The sequence below is a fragment of the Poeciliopsis prolifica genome, unplaced genomic scaffold, assembly GCF_027474105.1.
Source record: "Poeciliopsis prolifica strain line A6 unplaced genomic scaffold, Auburn_PproV2 SCAFFOLD012, whole genome shotgun sequence".
Taxonomy (NCBI): Eukaryota; Metazoa; Chordata; class Actinopteri; order Cyprinodontiformes; family Poeciliidae; genus Poeciliopsis; species Poeciliopsis prolifica.
Genome location: NW_026562387.1, coordinates 12,568,288 through 12,589,210, shown reverse-complemented (window position 1 = coordinate 12,589,210; position 20,923 = coordinate 12,568,288). Strand labels below are relative to the sequence as shown.

Here is a 20,923-nt window from a genome sequence, read left to right as displayed (position 1 = left end):
TGTGGCTCAGTGGGTAGAGTAGTTCTCTTATAATCGGAAGCTTGTAGGTTTGACTCCAGGCTCCACATGTCATTGTTCCCCTGGGCAAGACACTTAACCCCAAGTGGCCCACCAATCTCCATGTCAGTGTATAACTATGTGTGTATTTCTGAATGCGAATGACTGAATGTGACTTCTGTATAAATTTGAATATGGTTTGATTTCTATATACAACTTTGAAACAATATATGCCAACAAATATATATATATATATATATATATATATATATATATATATATATATATATATATATATATGTATAATGTTGGTGAGTTTGTTTCAAGTTAAGTCACAATTCTTCAGCATGTACACAAGCATGATTGACAATTTTAAGACCTTCTTCCTGGCTCTGATTGGTTGTTTCTGACAGCAGTGTAATTTGGTATTTTAGCAGATGGCACAGTTATATCATTTTCTGCACTGGGCGAAGGGAGAGTTTTATTTTTTCATAGATATATGTTTCATACTATAATGTCACAACATACTGACAGTTTTAAAAAATACCTAATATAAATGTTATTACAGTTTACATTGTGAGATAATTTTCTGTGAACAGAAATACATTCTGAACTGTAATATGACTTTGTGGGAAAAAAAACAGCTTCCAGTAATTTATTGTAAATACCTCAGTTGGTTTTTACATCACTAGTGATCCTTTGAGCTTGGGCATCACTGGGATTATTCCATGTGCTTCTCTTTTAATACACTCATCTGAAGTGGCAGTTTGACCTTTCCGTGATGCTGCAAACTTTTTTCCTCCCTGGTCAGACCCGCCTATCATGAAGCTGAGTGGTTTTCATGCCTGATCTTAAGCTGATGCTGACCTTGTAGAGCATTTAGGGATGACCTGATTATAGCCGCCATCTTTTGAGGAACAACAAAGTCAGACCATAGTATATCAATAATAGAAGATTAAAGATGTAGTACAAATGTGGTTTCTTCTCTGTGACATTAGATGTGTCCCATCTATGCTTTCCTCTGCAGCATAGGGACTGTGACAGAGAAACAGAGCCCATCTTCATAGTGACAGGTTGAGTGAGAACAAGTGAGCTCGGATATGGTTGGAAAATTGCCCGTTTATTGCAAATCGCTTGAGAAGTACATCTGTAGTCCTTTATGGGTAGGTCTCTTTTTAGTTGTGATACAATAGAAGCATTTGGGACAATTAATCATCACTTCATATACAATTTTTATTTTTTAAGTTATTAGGTCAGGAACATTTGTTTGAACTGCAGAGGGTAGAAGTGCTGATCCTGTGTGCAGGTTAAACTCAGATTGCATGTGGGCCATGTGGGGTTGATGTGTGCGAGGACACAACAGCAGCTTCAGCAGCAAACTACACATTCTGACTCAGCCGATCCATTTTTCTGCTGCTTTGTGGCAGGTGACATGAGGTCGAATTTCACTGTCTTCATCTTCTTCTGTTCTGATGCACATACTCATAAAACATTTGATTACGGGAATAACGGTAATGCACCCGCTTCACAATTCATTGTCTTAGTCTGCTTTTTGGAGTATGTTACTCTGATATGATCAATCAGATGTTAAGCTTTGCTTAAGAAATTATCATTCAATACTGATTTCTGATATTTTCAAAGTCTCTCTAAGACCAATAACTTTGAGTAGAAACTGATGGTTTATAAGAAGCGCAAGATAATAAAAATGTAGAATTGTAAATACATAGATTTTTAATTGTTTACCTATACTTATTTGCTGACTGCCCAGAAAACAAGTAATTAACGTAATTGCATGTTGTCACCTTTAGTCCAAGTAAGATAGTTTCAGCAATATGGTAAAATCTGTGTTGGAAACATAAACACAGACTACACTTCTGTACCATCTATTTAAAACAGATGGTGTCCGTGTATGCATTAATCTTCAGAAGCTGAGATGTGATTCTGTCAGTGCATCTTATAATTCTCTGTGAAAACAAATCTAGACATGAAGGTGAGGATGAAGTTTATGTTTCTCGGACATATTCTACTATTGATGGATCATTCACTGTTTCTCATTTTAGCTGCTGGTGATTTAGGTGCAGTGTGAAATAGCAAAATCTGGAAGGATGATTGCATCTGATAACCATTTGAGGTGATCCGTCTGGACTTTGCAAGCTGTTTAAAATGCTAAACAGCTGTTTTCACTCTTAATTAAAGACATGTCCCTGAAGGGTTCCTTAAGTTCCCCTAGAGAGCAAAACAAAGTATTAAGCGTGGACAACATGCTGTTGTACTTCCTGTTTTAATTAGCCACATTCCAGTGGTTTTCTCAGAAAAGGTAAAAAAGAAAAAAGTGAAATAGTGGAAAGAATAAAACCCATTACATTTCCTCTGATGCTTAAGAAAAGATTGAGGTGATTTTAAGGTATTTTAAGTAGGATTTTAGGAGGATAGAAATAGCAAAGAATCTCCAAATTAAGATTTTATGTTCCAGATGCCAACGAGGGTCACTTAAGTTTCGGCATACTAATTTCCAATATAATAGTACAATAGTTAAGTTAATACTATAAGTTAAGAAAGAAAAACTTATGCTTTATATACTTCTGGGAATCTCATAGCTTTAAAGCGCAGTAAAGGAGAAAAACTGTATTCTTAGTATAACATGGTCTAGATTGCAACTACCCTCTTCAGTAATTTCAGGTCTAGCTTATGCTGATGATGCTATTTGTGTAAAGCATCAACATGACATTTTATGACATAAAATCAAAGCATAACAAGAATCTCTAATTCAGTCTGTTTAAATTGCTTCGACGGTAGCCCCAGTTCATTTCTGCGGGTGGAATAAGGAAATCCCTAAAAGCATCTTGAATTGTTTGACCTGGTAAGAAAGGAAATGACGTCACTGAGCAGCTGTTCCCTTTCTGCTCAAATTTCACATGACTGTGTCATAATATCTGAGATATCCCGTAAAACCAAAATGTTTCTTAAAAAGAAGCGCTATGAATTCCCCTCTTTCAACAGTCATTTCACTCCTTACTGTCTCTGTTTGTACAATGGCTTCTTTTTTGAGGGAAAGTTTTCTTCTGTCTTTTTTTTTTCAGCTTTGTTTTTTCCAAAAACATAGTTCATTTACTAATAAATCAATGACATAATGAATTATTCTAATTGTTATTTTTTTAAAATATACTTTAAAGCTTAGAAGTTTACAAAAGTGGACATATTTTTTCTGACTGTCATTTAATTCATGGCATATTCGAAGTGTATATTTTCTCAGAAAAAAAAACATCAAGTGTGAGGAAGGCAAGTCTGACTAAAGGTCATTGTTGAGAAATGAAGATAAACAATGTGGGGGAGATTTATTATTCATTTTTATTTTTTCAAGACTAAGGAAGAAAGAGAAACACAACAGGGGTGGACAAGAGGGAGCAAAACTTGTTATGCAGCATATTCTTGTGGTTGCAATTAGTCTTGGCAGAGTCATCATCTCCATCTCGCTGGCTGATGAGCCTCTAGATGCTTGATGAATGAGCCGCCCTCCTCTGTCTTCTTCCGCTGCTGGAGGCTCCAGTGTCTCCTACAGTGGGATACTGGTGTTGTAGAGACGGAGCAGATGTTTTTCTTTTCGTTTTTGTTTTATTCTGTTTTTCTAAACCATGCCCCTGCATGAATTCCTTCCTGAAGATGACAAGATGGAGTAGCTAAAGAAATGCATTTTAGTGTAATGGTGTAAGTTGTCTCTGGTAGCAACAAGTGATGAATGGGATCAACTCCTTTTTTGTCACATGTAGAAGCAGCTGAGAAACAACCTACATGCCTGTGATGTTAATAGTCATCTCAGAGGATTTAAGGTCGGATAACTCAGAAGAAAATGCTCACTGTTAAAATAAAAACACCCAGAGGGCTGCACGGCTCTCTGCAGGGTTATTATTCATCCACCACAAGATGTGCTTTGGAAATAGCTACTCCTCTTACTTGTGAAGTGAGACAGTTTGTCTCGGTGTTAGGACTTAGGATGTAATCACAGTTTGCATATGCCTTTCCCTACCACTAACCATGCATGGTACACTTCCTTTTTAATGTTTTTTTTTCCCAAAGGAATGATGTGAGCAAAAAACTGATTTAGGCACACATGAGTTACAAGTGAAATAGCCTCTCGTTTGATGTTGCAGCCAGGTCATGTTCAAAAGAAAACACCAAATAGGTGTGTGGGGAGAAAATGAGCCAGGTTTTATAAGGGTTTGCACTGATTTTCAACACAAAATGGAAATCTGCATTCTTGTCCACATACACACCCTGGTATGATAGTACTTGATAATGGATCCTGTGTAAAGCTTGTCTCTACACTCCAAGCTGACAAGACTGAACCTTTCATCCACATTTGGTGGGTTTAATGACTTCACAAATTGATCAGAAGATCTGAGTAACTGCTGCAGAGGTCAGCTATTATTACACACACGTACATGCACGCGCACATTCACAAAGAGTTGATTTTCTTTCTGTCCACTTTTTGATACGTTAAACCTTTCTAAACTTAGATGTATGTATATGGTATACCATCTGCTTTTCTTCACAGTACAGACTCTATTGGGAAAAACAATAGACTAACCTTAACCCTTGACTTTTTTCCCCATTCACTCCTGGCATGTACTAAAATAAACTTGTACTCTTTGAGCGGTTTTCTTGTTTCAGCATTAATATCTGCAATCTTTATTGATTTTAATGAATCAAAATCATTCCAGCAATTCATGGAAATTGAACCACACAATGCTGTCAAATACATATCCACTTTTCTGCTGAAAAACTATTAGAAAACAGCTCATTGGAATACAAGAAAGGCAGACTATCTCAATGTTCAACATTTAAAACACCAGCCCTGTGACAAAGAGGATTATGAGATGGTAAAACAGTATTTTAAGCATGCTTTATGGTTTAATCTTTTACAATTAAGATCATAATTATTCCTACTGCTGTCAGAGTTAGGCTTATCTTAGGTTGTCTTAAATAGTTCTGATAGGAAATGGGACTGGCATTAGGACATGAGGAGTTAGACCATCCAAATGCCAAAATTTACTTCACTCTTATCAAGGCAGCATAAAATAATGTAATAAAATTTCAAGTTTGAAGATAAATAACTGAAATCACTGAACCAGCAAGAGTTTTAGGGGCTGCAAATTGTAAATTTGACAAAGCTTGTCTTTCTGATCTTTACTTAAAATCTCATGAGCCATGAAACATAATGACCTTCTGCTGATCTATTTTTTTGGAGTATAAAATGACCCAACAGAAAACCAAGACAAGTAAATCATAGTTATAAGAGGTATAAGAGAAACCAAAAACATGAACACTTTTACTTTGTAACTACCGTTCATTTAAACAGCTCCTCTTGGTTACATATTATTTACCTCACTTGGCAAACACAGGCCATCAGACAGCAATCATTTAACATTCCACACATTTGCTTTTGTATCTAATTTGATAACTATGTTTGTGAATTTGAAGACAGTCTGCTCCCAATCAATAACCACAAGCCGCTCCTGTCAATATGACAAATGGGAGGTTTGGGTGGGCGGGTGTGTGTGTAACTGGATGGGACGCCACTGATTGGGTGCGGTAGCAGCATAGCGGCTGTGGGAGGAATACATTGAGAAAGTGCTGAGAAGATTTTAACTGCAATCCATATACAGCAGTTATCCCTTTCAGCTGCTCAAAGTCTGCTTTGGATGATGCCGTGTCTTGTAAGTTGTTGGAGCTCAGCTCAGAATAATGAGCACTATGCTACTGCTTTATCAGCATCTGGCCCATAAAATGAACCTAGAATACATGTTTTCTGGGAACTACTTGGTTTTGTTCAACTTCTTTTCATAGTTTAGGGCTATTTGGGCTAATCCACTTTCCTCAATGGAAGGTCTATGAAATACGAACTTGCCAATAAGTGCAAAGCTGACATCAGCAAATAGCTGTTGATCCTTTGATCCACCTCTAATCTGAAGACAGAATTTCTTCAATTAGGAGCTGTTTCTTTCATATTGAAGAACTGACAACAAAATTCTTCCTTAAATTTATGGTCAAGCACTTTTGTTCAAAGATTAAAACAATCATTGTATTGATTTAGCTTTAAAAAAAAGAGTAAGTAATTAGATTTTAATGAGTATTTTTCAGACTATTAAACATCATCACATCTTTAAAGTCAACTCATCAGGACTCTCACAGGTAATCTGGCTGAAAAACTAAAATTTGATGAGCAGCCTCTGAAGTCTGATGATGAGGTCTTGGCTGTCAGAAGCCACTGCAGAGGCCAGCAGTTGTGTAAGAGATTTAATGGCTGTGGCTTTGCTTGATCATCAGACATTTTGGCAAATTTACTGAGAGCTTTTACTCTTTGGCTCTTCCGGTCAATCATTTTGTGTTTGTCAGCCGAAATAATAATTTGTTGATTCTACATGCAAACCTTTTGGACACAGGACTCATATGAAGTGTTATAGGATCCTTTAACATTTTGAAATGTTTTTCAGTACATAACACTACTTATAAAACCAACCTTTACATCATGACTGAACAGACATCCAAAATATGATTCAAGATATAAGCCTCACATACATTTATGCATGAAAATCCAATGTCTTGCAGACTAAAGCTCAGGTCTCTCTCCTGTACTCGAAACTATTTTCTAAATGTTCACACTGCCCTGGGGAATTGTGGTTGTTTTTATCTTTAGATGATGACACACAGAAATGCATGTTGCTGTGCTGCATAAGTTCATGTGTCAATGTTCGTGCTTATGTGTGCAGTAAGTGCAGATCTGGAGTTTATTGGACAAATACTTTGGGTTCTTCTTGGGGTTATGATTCATTACTCTAAGAAAAAACATATGTTCTTTGAATGTTTTTCTAATCTTCAGCGTCTCCCTTGTTTGCATATGAGTCTGTTCAGCTGCAGCTCTTAGACCACCAAGATGGACTCAGTGCTGATCTAATACTAATCTATTTAGTGTGTGTGTGGAGTCATCTAGGACAGGTTTCTGTTTTATTTTGGTTGATCCCTGGTTGTTGTTTTTTTAACTGTTTGATAGTAAGCTTATCATTATCATACCAACATCTTCAGGGCAAAACAAAGTGCTGTGCAAACATTAGCATATTTATTCTGTTTTAATCAGGTTTTTTGATCATTTTGCTTATTGCAGGTTTCAGAGTTGGTCCAGTTAATAATATGCGTAAAAATCTCACAGAAACAATTGTTGTTCCTTATAAACTTAAAACTTTCTTATAAACTTAAGGAAGAGAGAATCAAAGAAAAAAAGAAGGGAATAAAGAGAAATAAATACACAAAAGGACCTGACACAGCAGTGAGCTTCATTTTATTATGTTTTTTAGTTTATTGATGCCTGCTCATAAATGATCAAAGTTAAAAGAGTTACTACAGAATGGTATGTTCGTAGAGATTTAAATTACCACCTAGCCTGAAATTTGGTTGTAAGAGATTTTCTTAGAATATATGTTCAAATTTGAAAGTATTTTCTTAAATCAATGACTAAGCTCACTCCCAGCAGGTTGATATTACATTTTAGCTTACTGGAAAACTATGAAAATCATAAACAAGCAATGGAAGTCAGAATTTGGTTCACTTCGAAATATAACTAGAAAAACATCCTACACTAAAAAGTGATTGAAAGTAGAAGAAGAAAAATGCTTCATAGAGTTTCGAGATCAAGTATGCAATAGAGCTGATAAATAAACTCTAAATGAACTATGTTCTACTAATTGAAAGCATCTGAGAGACTTGTGTCTTTCATCGTAAAGTGTTTTAAGTCATATCCACAGCTCCTATTCCCCCATTATCATCCCACAGCTGCTGGCTATCATCATCTCCTATTTTTTCTGCCCACAGAAAGATTGTTAACCGCAAGGAAACACTGAGGTGGGCAAAAGTTAACTTTCTACTGACCCGAGGACCTTTAAGTCCCCCAGCCCCAGAGTCAACTAAGTTCCTCTTCATGTATCAGAACTTGACACAGAGCGGCGCCCAATTTTTAATATCATGGGGATTGTGGCTGGTCTTCACTGATAAAGGTTTAGGGTTAGTCTTTGATGTTCTTTGGACTATTTAATGAGGATCAGACTCTTGGGTTTTCTGGCCAAAGCCACAGAACTCTCTTACCGCTCTCCCTCTTTTACTTGGAGCAATGAGGTAACATAATGAAGAACCAGTCTCCTCAAAAGAGAAGGATTTTCTTCCTTCTCTTTCTCCTGGAGTAAATTTCCTTTCCTGTACTGTCCTATCGCTTCATGTCTTTTTTTAATCCAGTTTCTTGGCACCAGGAGTGACTTATTTTAGCATTTCATTCAGGGGAGCTTGCCTCAGGTGAATCCCTTCCCCGAAGGAGCACACTGGGGATGCATTAGAGGTTTCCAAAGACTCGGGATAGGAAACACACCCAAAGGACTCTGACTCAGTCTCGACCGGGCATAAACACTAAAACGTGTGTACAGACAAACCAACAAGAAGTCAAAAAGGTTAGGTTAGGTACCAGACAAAGTGGGCGTCCCTGACTGACCTCTGACCTTAGCTCTGAAAATAAAAGCCAATCAGAAACATGTGTGCTGTGGATATGTTTCCATTCTGACTGAAGCGACACATTTGCTCAGGAAAACAAAGACTCACTGTTGTTTCCTTAACCTTTGGAGAGAAGTAGAGAACAAGTAAGGCAAAGGAAGTTCTTGCTGAACCATGTACTAGTAAACCACTTTACCTTTTTATTCTAAAGTTGGACAAAATATATTAAATCTCGTTCTCCAAATGAATATTTACACCACAATCCTTATCTTAAGTCTCCACTTCCAAAAATTGGGTGGAGCAAATTGTGATGCAATTTTTTGCAATTACCTTCCAGTTAGTGATAGTTCTAGGTGAGAATATTGACTATAAATTTGAATTATGACCATAAAAGAAACCCATAAATTGAGGGACCATTATTCCTGTGGGATTCCACTGTACTATAAAATGAAGAGAAGAAAAGTCAAAGAATTACCCTTCTCAGTCCAAGTCAGGAACTACAAGCAGATATCCCACAAAGCTGTTCCTTCGCCCATTGTCCTTTATACCTATTTTTAGTCCTTTTTATGCCATGATTTCTTTCAACACCATCCAGCCTTTTCAAACTTTGTTCAGTCTCCTATATGTGTCTGTCTCTTTTTTTTGTGTCTCTTTTGACTTAGATTCTTATCTTTGTCCGGTGTCAGCCCAGGCCAAATGCTTCTTGTTTGCTCAGCAGATCTCTACTGCTGACTGAAGCCCTGTGTGTTTGTGTGGCCATACATATGTGCGCGCATGTCTGTCCACTTGCATTTATGTGCACTGATGGAAGACATCCTGTTGTGTAGTGACATAGATGCTGGCGTTTGCTGCTGCTGCAGTTCAAATGGTTTGCTTTATTCTCAACTAAGTATTAAAGAAAGGGTCACAAGCACAGGGACGTATGATTTTCTTTTCGGTCTATATTTTTAAAATAAAAAAGTAGCAAAGTAAGAGCATCAGTGCATACTGAATCACAGTCATGAGTTTCTTTGTGTTTGGTTGGCTATGTAGAATATTTGATGTACCATACATTCAAACTTTACCAATGAAAGAATGAATGTCTGTTTGCAGGTATTAGGAGGTAACATGGCTTTGTATCAGTTTAAATGACATTATAGAGAGGTGTATATGTTAGGTCTTACTCAAACTCCTCCCCAGATCTACCATTTTTTTGCAGTGAGGGAGGGTTTAGATAAAGTGTGGAAAAAATGCCATTTGGGACCTATAATAATTACATGCATGGTTAGCCTAATCTTTCTCTCAAGTGTAGAGAGTTGCCAAAGATTCAGTGATTACCTGAAGTTTTGAAATTAATTAACTATTTAATTCTAACCCAGTTCATTTGTTGCAGAAATTTAAACATTGGTTAGTTTCTTTTAAAGGTATATAATTCCAGCAAGTGACTTTCTGCATTCACTCTGATCCATTGATTTGCAACTAATCATATCATTTAAATATCTTATAGACTTGAGATGGAAAATAAAATGATGCTATATACTATGCTAAATTATTGTGCTGATATTAAGTCATTGAAACGAGCCAAGTACAAAAAATCTTCCAATGGAAATCTCTGGGCAAGCATGACATATGTAAATATAGACTCAGAGACACACAGATTATTCATAATCCCCCCAGAGAGTGCTCAGACAAGTGGCATTTTCACATGTGAAAGGTCACAAATGAAATAACTGTTAGCGTAAATTGCAACCACATGGCTGTGATGGTCCAGAGGGCGTCATCACTGTAAAATGTTACTTATTTCAGGTTGAAAAACTTGCTGAATAATTGGTGAGGAATTCAAGCGTGGCCTTATGAAGCCCTATATAATTCAGTGAGCACGCTCTTCGCAACATATTTCACTCTGGGTGGAGGATTCATGGAATTTTATTACCATTCTGTCCCATTCGGATAAGACTGTATGTTGATTTAATGGTGGAAAAATTCTCTTCTGTGCATGCACTGTAGAATAATTAGCCCAGATCACATTTAAATGGAAGAAAAACGTACATTAGTGTAACTATTAAGCAGTGGTGGGTGTGAAAACATTGCAGTATAATATCCTTCTGAAAACATACACCTTTATGCCATTGTAAAGTTTAAACAGATCTTTTAGAATGCTTTAAACAGCTGTACTTCTATGTAAGTCTCTTTCTGTTTGAGTGTAGATTAAATAACTTTGCGTCATAATGTTACTTTTACATATTTTTTCACATATAGATGTTACTCATTAAATAAATTTTTGACATAAACTTTTGTTTAATTTTATATTCCTTCAAGTTTTTTTTTTTTTTTTCAGTTTGAAACCTTTAGCCTGGTTTTGATGTAAGGGGAAGGACATCAGATGACAGCATTTCTTATGATATGATTCATGATGCATCTCAAGGGAAAGTAGAGGTGCTTCTGGGTTTGTAAATGTAAATATTTGATTCAATTTACTATATAGGTAATGTCAAACAAATAAAATTCTAAAACAAGGTCCTGTCCAGGAAAACCAGGAAGCAGGATCATTTACCAGATCTGAAATCAGTGCAGAGGTTTCTTGTTTGTAAAAAAAAAAAAAAAAGGCCCTGAATAGTCCTGGGCCTAAATATACTCCTTGTTACTTCTCAATAAGGAACTGTTTAGACCTCCTAGGTATAACCAAAGGTTTTATAGACCTGTTTAGCAGCATTTGGTTTCTATGCTTCTTTGGAACATACTCCCTCAAATAATGAGTTGTGTAGAAACTGCTTGCTGAAGACAAAAAATATTACTGTTTAATGCATTTTAACCATAAATAAAACATTTTTTGCTACTTGTTTTAAATTAGCTGTTTAAAGTTGAATTCTTTTTATCAACTAGGTAATGTTTACTGGTATTTCTTTAACGTATTCTTAAACGAGACAAGTGTCTCTTTCACTTTGAATTGCGTTTTGCAAGAAAGATTGTAGATTGGCCTTATATGTGTTCCCCAGGTTTCTGGTTTATAGTGTTTTCAGTGTTTAAACTGTTCCGAAAGAGTGAAACTGAAGTTGTAAGATAGAAACCATACTGTTCCTCATGCCGAACAGATGATTCAATAAGATACTTCTTTCTTCCTCGAGCTTTGTGCATGATAATAAGCACAAGCTCACACAGGTGCTAACCTGCTGAAGAGTCTTCATGACTTTATGCCCTCATTTTGAGTTCTAATTTAGTTTTACCAAAGATGAGGGAGGAAAATATTAAGTAAGACACTCTTTTACAAATATCTATTTCCTTTTTCTTTCAGTAGAAACAGTAACATTTAGAAAACCATTGTAAGTATTTTGACTGGTTAGGTTTGAATAATTTCTAAAACATTTTCATTTTAGAAATTGAAATGTTCCAGATTCTTCTTGGTAGAATCTGGAACCTTATTTTGTTTTGAGAATGTAACTTTAATAAGATGAGAATCTCACAAGGAAATGCAAGTGGTGTATATTTATATCCGTTGTTGTAGTTACAGACAAAAGAGCATATGATGTAATAAAATAAACACATAAATCACCATAATTTCCCTACAGCAGTGTGATTACCTGTGTCTTTCATTAGATAGGCATACACTTGTTTTCCTTTTCCTAGTGGAACGCCTTTAATGTGCATAGAAAGGAGTCTGGAACTCCTCTCTGCTTATCTGTTTATCTCCCGTCCTCGCTCTGCAGTCAGCCGCTGAACAAAAAATCAATATGCCATAAAGAGAATGGAGAAACCATTTATTTCCATCAGTCTGGATGGAGAGGTAGTTTGTCTTCCCTCATATCCCTTTTGTCCACTTCAGGCAGAAGCATTCTGCTTTTCTCCAATCTCTCACTTGACATGCTGTCAAAATAAGAAGCTGAATTCTTTTGAAATGCTGAGGCATAGCTGCTGCCTGTGGGGCAAAGAGACGGAAATTTGAAGTTTAGATGTTTTCAAATGGTGAGTTGGTGCTTACATGCTTCATACCCAGATGACTGAGGACCGGAACTGTCTCACAAGGCCACAGGGGGGCCCCAGAGACAGGATATAAAGCCAGGAAAGACAGGATATGATGACAGTTCTGCACTCTCAATAGAACCTGCATTATTGATTCTTTCAACCTCACAGTCTCTCAATATTTGATTCATGCAACAATTGAGCTAAAATGTTTATATTCTTGTCTCTGGGATATATCTTGAACCATCTGGATTTTTCTTAAGAAAGACTGGCTTGTTACCAGGGTTGTAGGAATATCTTGTACCTCCACAGCAGATTAAAAAGAGGCAAAGCCACAGTCATATTTTCTTTTATTATTCATCTGTTAAAACAGCGAAGGGGAAAGAATTTGACTATTACGAATATCATTAGAGTTTTTCAAGTAAACCCAAACAAAAAGAGTCTGTGCATTAAATGGCAGTTATAATAGCGCTTTGTATGCAAACTTGGATGTCATTTCAACCCAAAAAACAAACTGGATCAGGGCATAAAAATTCTCAGCACATATAAAACTAGTTTGGAATTAAATGAGAATGATTACAGAATCACGTTACGGGTTTTGTCACCCTTAACAGTTACGATTAAGCATTTGGGATCAGTCATTTGTTGGCATCCATTTGTCTGTCCATCCATCACGAAACTTTCAAATAATTGTTGAATTTAAGTTTTCTAGTGAAAATAGCTGTACATTGTCCATCCTTCATTTTTAAAATCAAGAAGGTTTAGTTTTCTACAAGGCAAAAAGCCACTTTCTTGCTGCTACTGCAGCATTGTTCACAGTCAACAGTCAGTGTTAGCTTCTGTCTGTCACAATTTTTTTCCGTTGGAAAGTTTTCTCTGCAATTCTTTGTGCTGACCAATATTTTGTACAGGTCACCAAAAAATGATTAGCATCTATATCCTCTGGAAGAGTCTCATGTACCATGAATCTGGTTTAAGCAACAGATGATAAACACTTCTCTTGACCGCAAAAGCATCTCAGACTTGTCTGAGTGATGGCCCCTTTCTCCAATGATTGGGATAGCATTATCTTGACTTGATGCGGCAAATACTGTGAGACATGCTTGGTGGTTTTCTCCGGGGAACTGCTGCAACTTAAAGCTAATTGGTTCCAACTGTCGCAGTGAATCTAGTCGTCTTATTTCTGCCCTTGAGTCACTTTTCTTCAAAAGGGATATAAGGACAATCAACAGCTGAGAATACACAAGGGAGAAAAGAATTTCTTATTGAAAATGAAAAGCTCACTTTGTTCTTGTGTAGGATGGAGTGTTTCAGAGAGAGATTGTAAGCACTCATTTTAAATTCATGAGCCTGAGAGTTACTAAAAAGTATCTAATCAAACATTGATGACTTGCTCAAGTAGGAAATTGTGATGGAGATCGTTTTAGGTCAACTGCAGGATAACTGAAAGTTTGACAGACCTTGACACATTTTTCCAACAAGCTACAGACTAAATTATTATTTTGTGTCCTTTCCTGTGGGAAGCATTGGTAATGCTACCTCTCTGCACAAAACAAAAAAAATTCTCAAAGTTTTGTCAGTGCGGAGCTTTTCTGTTGCCCTCATTTAGAGATTGAACTGTTGATATCAACCAAATACTGCAGTCATTAATGACTCATGATGTGGTTGAGAGGAAGCGCTGAGATGAAATGAAGGAAAAGAAACAACCACCCCTTAAGGGTTGGAAAATATACTCATTGTTAATCCTCTCCAAAGAAGTACAAAGCACACCCTTCCCCACTGCATCGGCCTCCCAAGTCCTGCTCCCACCGCAGGCCAACCTATCCTTTGCGTTTTGTTAAACTGCAGATAAATTAAGTTTACTGATAATTATCAGTAATCTACAGCTTTGCTCTTTAATCAGCATTGTGTTCAGATGCTGTTGCTTCCTTAAAATCCAATTTGATGAAGGCCCTGCAGGCTTCCTGTCCATCACCACAAACCAGACAGACAACTGCTTCAATAGCCATAGTGATGCTTAGCCCAATCCGTTCTGAATGCAGAAACTAAACAGAGCCAGCAGGTTTGATTAAAAAAAAGTATTTGTTAAAAATGGTACAAGGTGGTACAGTTTAAATACCTGAAACCTCTGAATTAAGATTTATGTATGTAAAATTTACTTTTTTGAGCTTTACATCATGTTATAATGTTATTCCCTCATCTAAAACATCCCTGGGGTGTTGCTTTGGTTCTCTAATGCATGCTTGAGAAATCTTTTAATTTTTTTTGGCAACCATTCGTCTGTGCAAAACACTTGGGGGGCACCGAGTTTCACCTTCAACTAGAAAACTTCTTCTTGGAGCTGCAATCTTCAAGCTTCTGCCTCACAGAGCAGCCTATTTCCACGACTGTCCCACTCAGCTCCTTCAGACTAGCCATAAGCAATTAGCAAACACCTAGTAGAACTGTGCATCTGTTTCTTAAAGAGACAGAGGCCCAATTTCAAGGCGCTAAATCAGAGTCAAATTCCTTCTGTCATATTCGACATGCAAACGTTTTATACCAACTGAAGGTAACATAGTTTCTTGATTGTGGTATGAAATTGAACTGTGTGCTTGGAAAACATATAATACTGCCCCTTTAATACCTATAATCAGACAAACATATCAAACCTGGTCAGAATATAGAATCATAGTGTTGCAAATCAAACACACTTCTCTAAAACTTTAGTGAATCAGACTTTTGATAACACATTTCAGAGTTCTTTTTTATAAAGAATATAATCTCGTAATGTTGCTTGGAAACGCATTGAATAACTCTAAACTTGAACTCAAGTGAACTATGATTCAAAGTTTCACAATTGTATAGACGGACCTGCACAGCACTAATTTGTTAATATCCTCTCCGCTGAGCTGAGCGGTTCTGAGGCCTCTGGCAGATTGTGTTTTTAAATAAATAATACTGCTTACCTCCTTCTTGGTTTGTCTTGTTTTCAGAATAGTTTTTTTCCCCCCTCATTAAACCACTCCAGTTTATGGGAAGCTGTATATGCATAAAGTCTTGGTGATCATTGTCAGTTCATTTTTGAAAGATCCTTAAGACAAATTTATGGAAAATACACACTGGCAAGCTCATTTTGATTTTTTTAATCCAACAAAGACCGGTTTATAAAGAAGTTGTACTCGGTATAGAAAATTTATAGATTCTGAAATACAGCTTTTCTTAAATTATTTGAGTGCTCATACTGACTCTAAGGTAATTCCACAATAACCATTTGCTCCGAGGAAAAACTACAGGTGAAGCATTTTCTCTGAAAACTGTAGTAGAGACAATCCCCACTGATACATCAAGAGTATATTTTTGAGTTGCCATTAAAGCTACACTATGTGACATTCATAAAGAGTATGTTTTTACATATCTGCTAAAACTATCAAAATGTCCTGACAGAATGTTACGGGACAGATAATCTTGGATAAGATTAAGCTTCTAATAACATCTGAAGAAATGCACCGCTCCCGACTAAAAACAACCAATCAGAGCCAGGAGGAGGGTCTTAACCCTGTCACTCAACTTCATATACTTTTTGCTAAATGTGCTAATGGTAAAGAACTAACTTTTTTGATTCATTGTCAAATTTTGCACAATCATTGCATGTCTGTCACTTTTACAGGCATGTTTGAATTATCAGCCACTCCTCTACACATCTATCATCTAAGATCAAAGTCTGTGAAATTATCTGACACAGATAATTCCATATTTCTGAAAAAACCTGCTGTTTTGTTACTCTGATGTTCAAACTGTAGCTGGCTCTTAGGCCTGGACTTGCACAACAGCCGGCTGCAGGTTTGCTAATTTTGCTTTAATTGCTGGTGCTGGTTTTAACTCATCAAACAACCGTCGTTTCCAAGTTGCTTAGTTGAAAATTTGAAGCACAAGTAGTAGATTGTTTTCTGCTTTGACTTTTTTTTTAACACCCGATTAATTTCCCCTCTGCATTGATCTGCTCTGTGATCAGTCAAATTATACTAAATTACAGACTTAATTGGGAAACGGAATTATATCCATTCCTAAATATAATATTTAAAAACCCTTTGAGGTGAGTTCCTACTGTATATTTGGATTATGGCTTTAAGTGTTGGAGGCTTTCAGTCGCTGAAAGCCTCCAACCATATACTGTATGTTGATTCACCCAAAGCCACAATCAAATCATGAAAGAGTTGCCGTTTTTTGGCCTGCTTCACCACTGTCCCTGTTTCTTAGGCTTGATGTAATCCTGATTACTATAATTTCGTAAACACAACAGCTACAGTAGTGACGTAAAAATATAATCTGACACAATTCTGATATTTCATCTTGTCTCCACCCTTTTCTCTAAAATCCACCAGACATGCAGCAGTTCTCACGAGGTTCTTATCCCTCAGATTTTTGTCAGCAAACTATTTGTTGGAAAAGTATGTAGGTCAATCTGCTTTGGTCTTTGTCTAGAGCCACAGAGATAAGTGGCAATGTGATTAATATTTAATATCTATATGATCAGTGATGGCTGCTGTCATGTTCAGAGCGGGCTTAGAAGTGTCAAAGGCAGTCCATAGGGGGGATGGGAAACTAAAACCTTCTATAGAAAATTTCTGTGTTTCATCACTTTGTGGCAGCACATTTGACTTTTCATGCAGTGGAGCTTGTGTGTAAGTCCTGTGCCACAGTCTATGCAGATTGCTGCTATTTTATTTATGAGTGTTGCCTGATCACAGCTGATCCTTTTGCTGTAATCCATTTTCTGGTGTTTACTCAGCAAGCGCATATTCACATTTGTGTGTGTCATTTCACATGTCTGCTTGGATGCTGCGGCACATTTTGAAAGTGTCACAAACTCACGTGGCATGTGGATAGGGTGGCTTATTTGCAGAGTTTGGCATATTAAAAATTTTTTTTGATTAGCAATAATCATTTTAACAACTGAAAATAAACTGATTTAGAAGTGCACAAATCTGCATGTGGTATAGCCCAACAGTATAATAAAATGTTTCATAAGGTGTTAAATGACTAATTCTGCTAAATGTCAAATATTATTTCTACAAGTGTCAATGTGTTTTAGAGATGCATTACTCTGAATGTTATGGGCTTTATATAAAGGTTTGACCTGTTGAACAGTGTGGAAAATGCTTTTCACACGTTCCTGCTATTAGCGATCATTTGATGTGATGTTGCTATGTGAGAAAACTACCTGTTACACTGTGTTGACAAAATGATCACAGACTTGACATTTTAATCTGTACTTAAAGCTGATACACAGGACACGTTTTGGTTTGTGGTTGGAACTGTCTTTGAAAAGCTGAAACACTAAAGATGAAAATGTTCACAATATTTTTAGTTTTTTTTTTTTTTTGCGGCATTGTATATGCCAGTGATTTAATAAGTTACTTGTCAGACGTGATAATAGATAGTGAATGGCAACAGCTTTAATGAAGCTGAACTTGGGGCTTCTAAGTCACCTTCAACTTTCCCAGCCAGAATTCTGGGAGCATTCTTGTTGCATAGCTAATTATGCAAATTAGGTTTTGATGCTATTAAGCAACTTTTAGACAGTTAACAACTACCTTCCTTACTGAGCAGTTAACGCCGCAAATTAATTGTAAGCAATTAGCTAATATTAAAAATACCGAGATCCCAAATGCAAGTGGCTGAAATGAGCGTCTTCTGGAGGAAAGCTGGACTCAGCCTTAGAGATAGCATGAGGAGCCTCATCATCATTCAATACATGATATCTAAAGTTTTTCCCTCACTAACAACTGGGATGTTGAGGTCAGTGTGACATGGTAAAGGTTACCATGGACTGATTAGACGAGTTTGGATTTTTGAGATTCTAACAAGTATGTTACTGGTGAGGGACCATCACACTAAAAATCGGCCAGTTTTGATCACTAGCTCATCTTCAGGGGTGCATTCGTAAAATAATTCTTATATTTAAAACATTTAAAATTCAACTGTTAGTACTCCTAACTTGCTACCGTGCATAATGAGATATTTCTATTGATCAGAAAACAGAGTTTTATTGTCTTTTGCTTTTTGGTTTTTTATTTTGTCTCTGTCAAAGATGTACATGCAACAACCCAAATCAGCTATACTGTGTGTATCTTACAGACTTATGCACATTTACTAATGCTCTGAGGATTCCCTCCTCTGGGCTTTGTAATTCTCTGTAAAAATCCACACGAGTGTGTTGTGTTGCGCATGTGTGATTCCTGCCTCTGAACATTTCATCACATGTGAGAAGCGCAGGCTGACTGGATTTAAATAACTCGAAGCTGACAGAGAAGGAGTTGAAGAAGAGAAGAACAGGCAAAAATAGGACGAGCCGAAGTAGTGGTTTGCAAAGAGTGTTGCTCCGAGGAGTCGGCCGATGACGTGAAACGCTGTGTTCACATCTGGAACAGCTTGTGCAGCTGCACCTGAAGAGAAAAGCTCCTCCGCGCAGCCTCTGCTGGCAGTTTCTCCTTCCTCCTTCTGCTCTTTTTTCCCCAGTTTTTTTCTGGTGCTCTGTATTTCTTTCTGTCTCTGGTTACTGCCTGCCTTAGTGCTGGGATGGTTTCTTGCTGTGCATCAGACAAGAAGAGCATGTAAATTGAAGACAAAGAGAAGAGGGGAGACAAGAGAAAACCGGACATTGACATGGGAAGGAACTATTAAGTATGAGGTAGGAAAGAAAAGTTCATGTTTGTGTTATGAGTGTAGGTGAAGAGAAGTGGGGGCAGGAGATGAAAAAGAAAGGGATGAAGGAGGAGGCATAGGGGGATTAAGAAGCTGGAATGTGCTGACATTGGAGACCTGAGTTTTTGTTTGCATTTGGCACGGCACCTCCTGTCACTCCACAGGTTTGTCCACACATTCAGTTATTTACCAACACACACACTTACTTACATGCTTGCTGTTTGCTTTGGAGGATGATCCCAGGAGGCCATGCCAGGAGAGGTGAACACCTTCCAACGAGCTAAGTTTCCTCCCACCGTGCTTCCCAAAAGTGCCCTCCTTCTCGCTTCTCACTCCTTTTCTTGGCCCTTCCGTCTTACCTGCACCAGTTTCAACACGCTGTAGCTCCAGAGTATCAGAAAGGCAAGAAATCTTCCAGAATGCCCTTAGGATACAGCTGCAGTCACCCTGGTTGAGGAAAACTAAGTAGCTTTCACTTGTTGACTAACCTAGAGGATGTCTAAAGCCTCCCGGCTTGCTCGCCCCCCATCGGCGGGAGCAGGATCCAAGCTTCCTTCCCCGAGGAAGGAATGCCCCAGCACCGCTGCCTTGGCTGGCCGTACACGGGTACTAAGTGTGGGGGAGAAGCTAATGAGGGCAGGTAACGATGGTGTCCTGAGCAGACAGAAGCACTTAACTGGAGCTGTGGCACAGGACAAACCCCAAAGTGAGACCCAGACTGAGATTCGGGACACTAGCCAGAGTCCATGTGAAAAGGACCAGAATGTGGAGATGGTATCTTCCAAGAGCAGGATCAGCCCACCCAAAGTTTCAAGTCAGCAGCAGGGCTCATTGCAAAGTAAGTATCAAATATGCATTATTCTATGACAGATAGTTTGTTATTGGTCTTATGGTTTATTACTATGCTGTACTTTTGTTTTGTTTGGATTTATATATAATGGAATTGTTCCCCTAGAGTTTTTATTATTATTATTATTTCTGCTGTTAACTTTATTAATAATATATAATTTGATGCAAACGTATGTAGTCTGGGGTTCATCTTTTGTTTTATTTAGTCTGCTAAGCCAACTAAAATATCATCTTGACTGAAGTGCAACATCATGAGAAGGAATTGGATGATCCCTTGCACCCCAAGACTATGCTGCGAACAATGATAAAAGTTTGTACTCTTGCAACATTCAGTAGAGCCCTGTCACCAATTTTAGAAACCTTGAAATGATCAAATCGGCAAAAGTGTAACATGGTAAAGTAGAGAAATGTATGCTAGCAAACTCTGTCTTTCGTAGTTGCCTGAATAAACATTTGACATCCCTACTTTTAAAATATGTCCTTACAGCTTCTAAGCTTCAAGTACATAAAAATATCTCATTTTAACTTCCACACTGAAGAATGTTGTAGTTGGGTTGACATACATGAAACCTCGGTCACTGTCCTGCTGTGTTGGTGTCCAGTAATGCTTATCTCTCCCCTTTGGTCCTCCTCACAACATTCCCAAGTCTGCATGACACTTGCTTTTATGTCCTAGTAAAATTCAACCTTTTAACACTTTCAAGTAAAGCTTGGGCAAGACTGCATGCAACTGAAGATTTACCAGAATGCTTTGCATCTATGATGTTCTTGTTGAGAGCTGACTTTTTTTTTTGAGCTGCTGCAACGTTTCCTGTCAGTCAGTCATAAATCACTGCAGACTGATTGGTTTGTAGTCAAAGACAGGGAATTGCAGAAGGAATGGGGGTGATGTAGATAAAGGCAACAAGGCGGAGTCCAATAGTAG

General features: G+C 37.5%; 1 protein-coding gene across 13 annotated transcripts in view; it reads left to right on the top strand.

Annotated features, from left to right (window-relative positions):
* Positions 1–20,923, top strand: part of si:ch211-285f17.1 (sickle tail protein homolog) — a 113,784-nt gene that overhangs the window by 913 nt on the left and 91,948 nt on the right. For 6 of the 13 annotated variants that reach the window (XM_055037654.1, XM_055037653.1, XM_055037650.1 and 3 more), the window contains exon 1: positions 18,702–19,987. The exons of 1 other annotated variant lie outside the window; for it this stretch is intronic. In XM_055037654.1, coding sequence (XP_054893629.1) covers positions 19,645–19,987 — 343 coding nt within the window. In that variant the 5' untranslated portion in view covers positions 18,702–19,644. Of the gene's footprint in view, positions 1–18,698; positions 19,988–20,923 lie in introns of those variants that run through there. 6 more of the 13 variants (XM_055037665.1, XM_055037664.1, XM_055037655.1 and 3 more) reach the window with 5 other exon arrangements.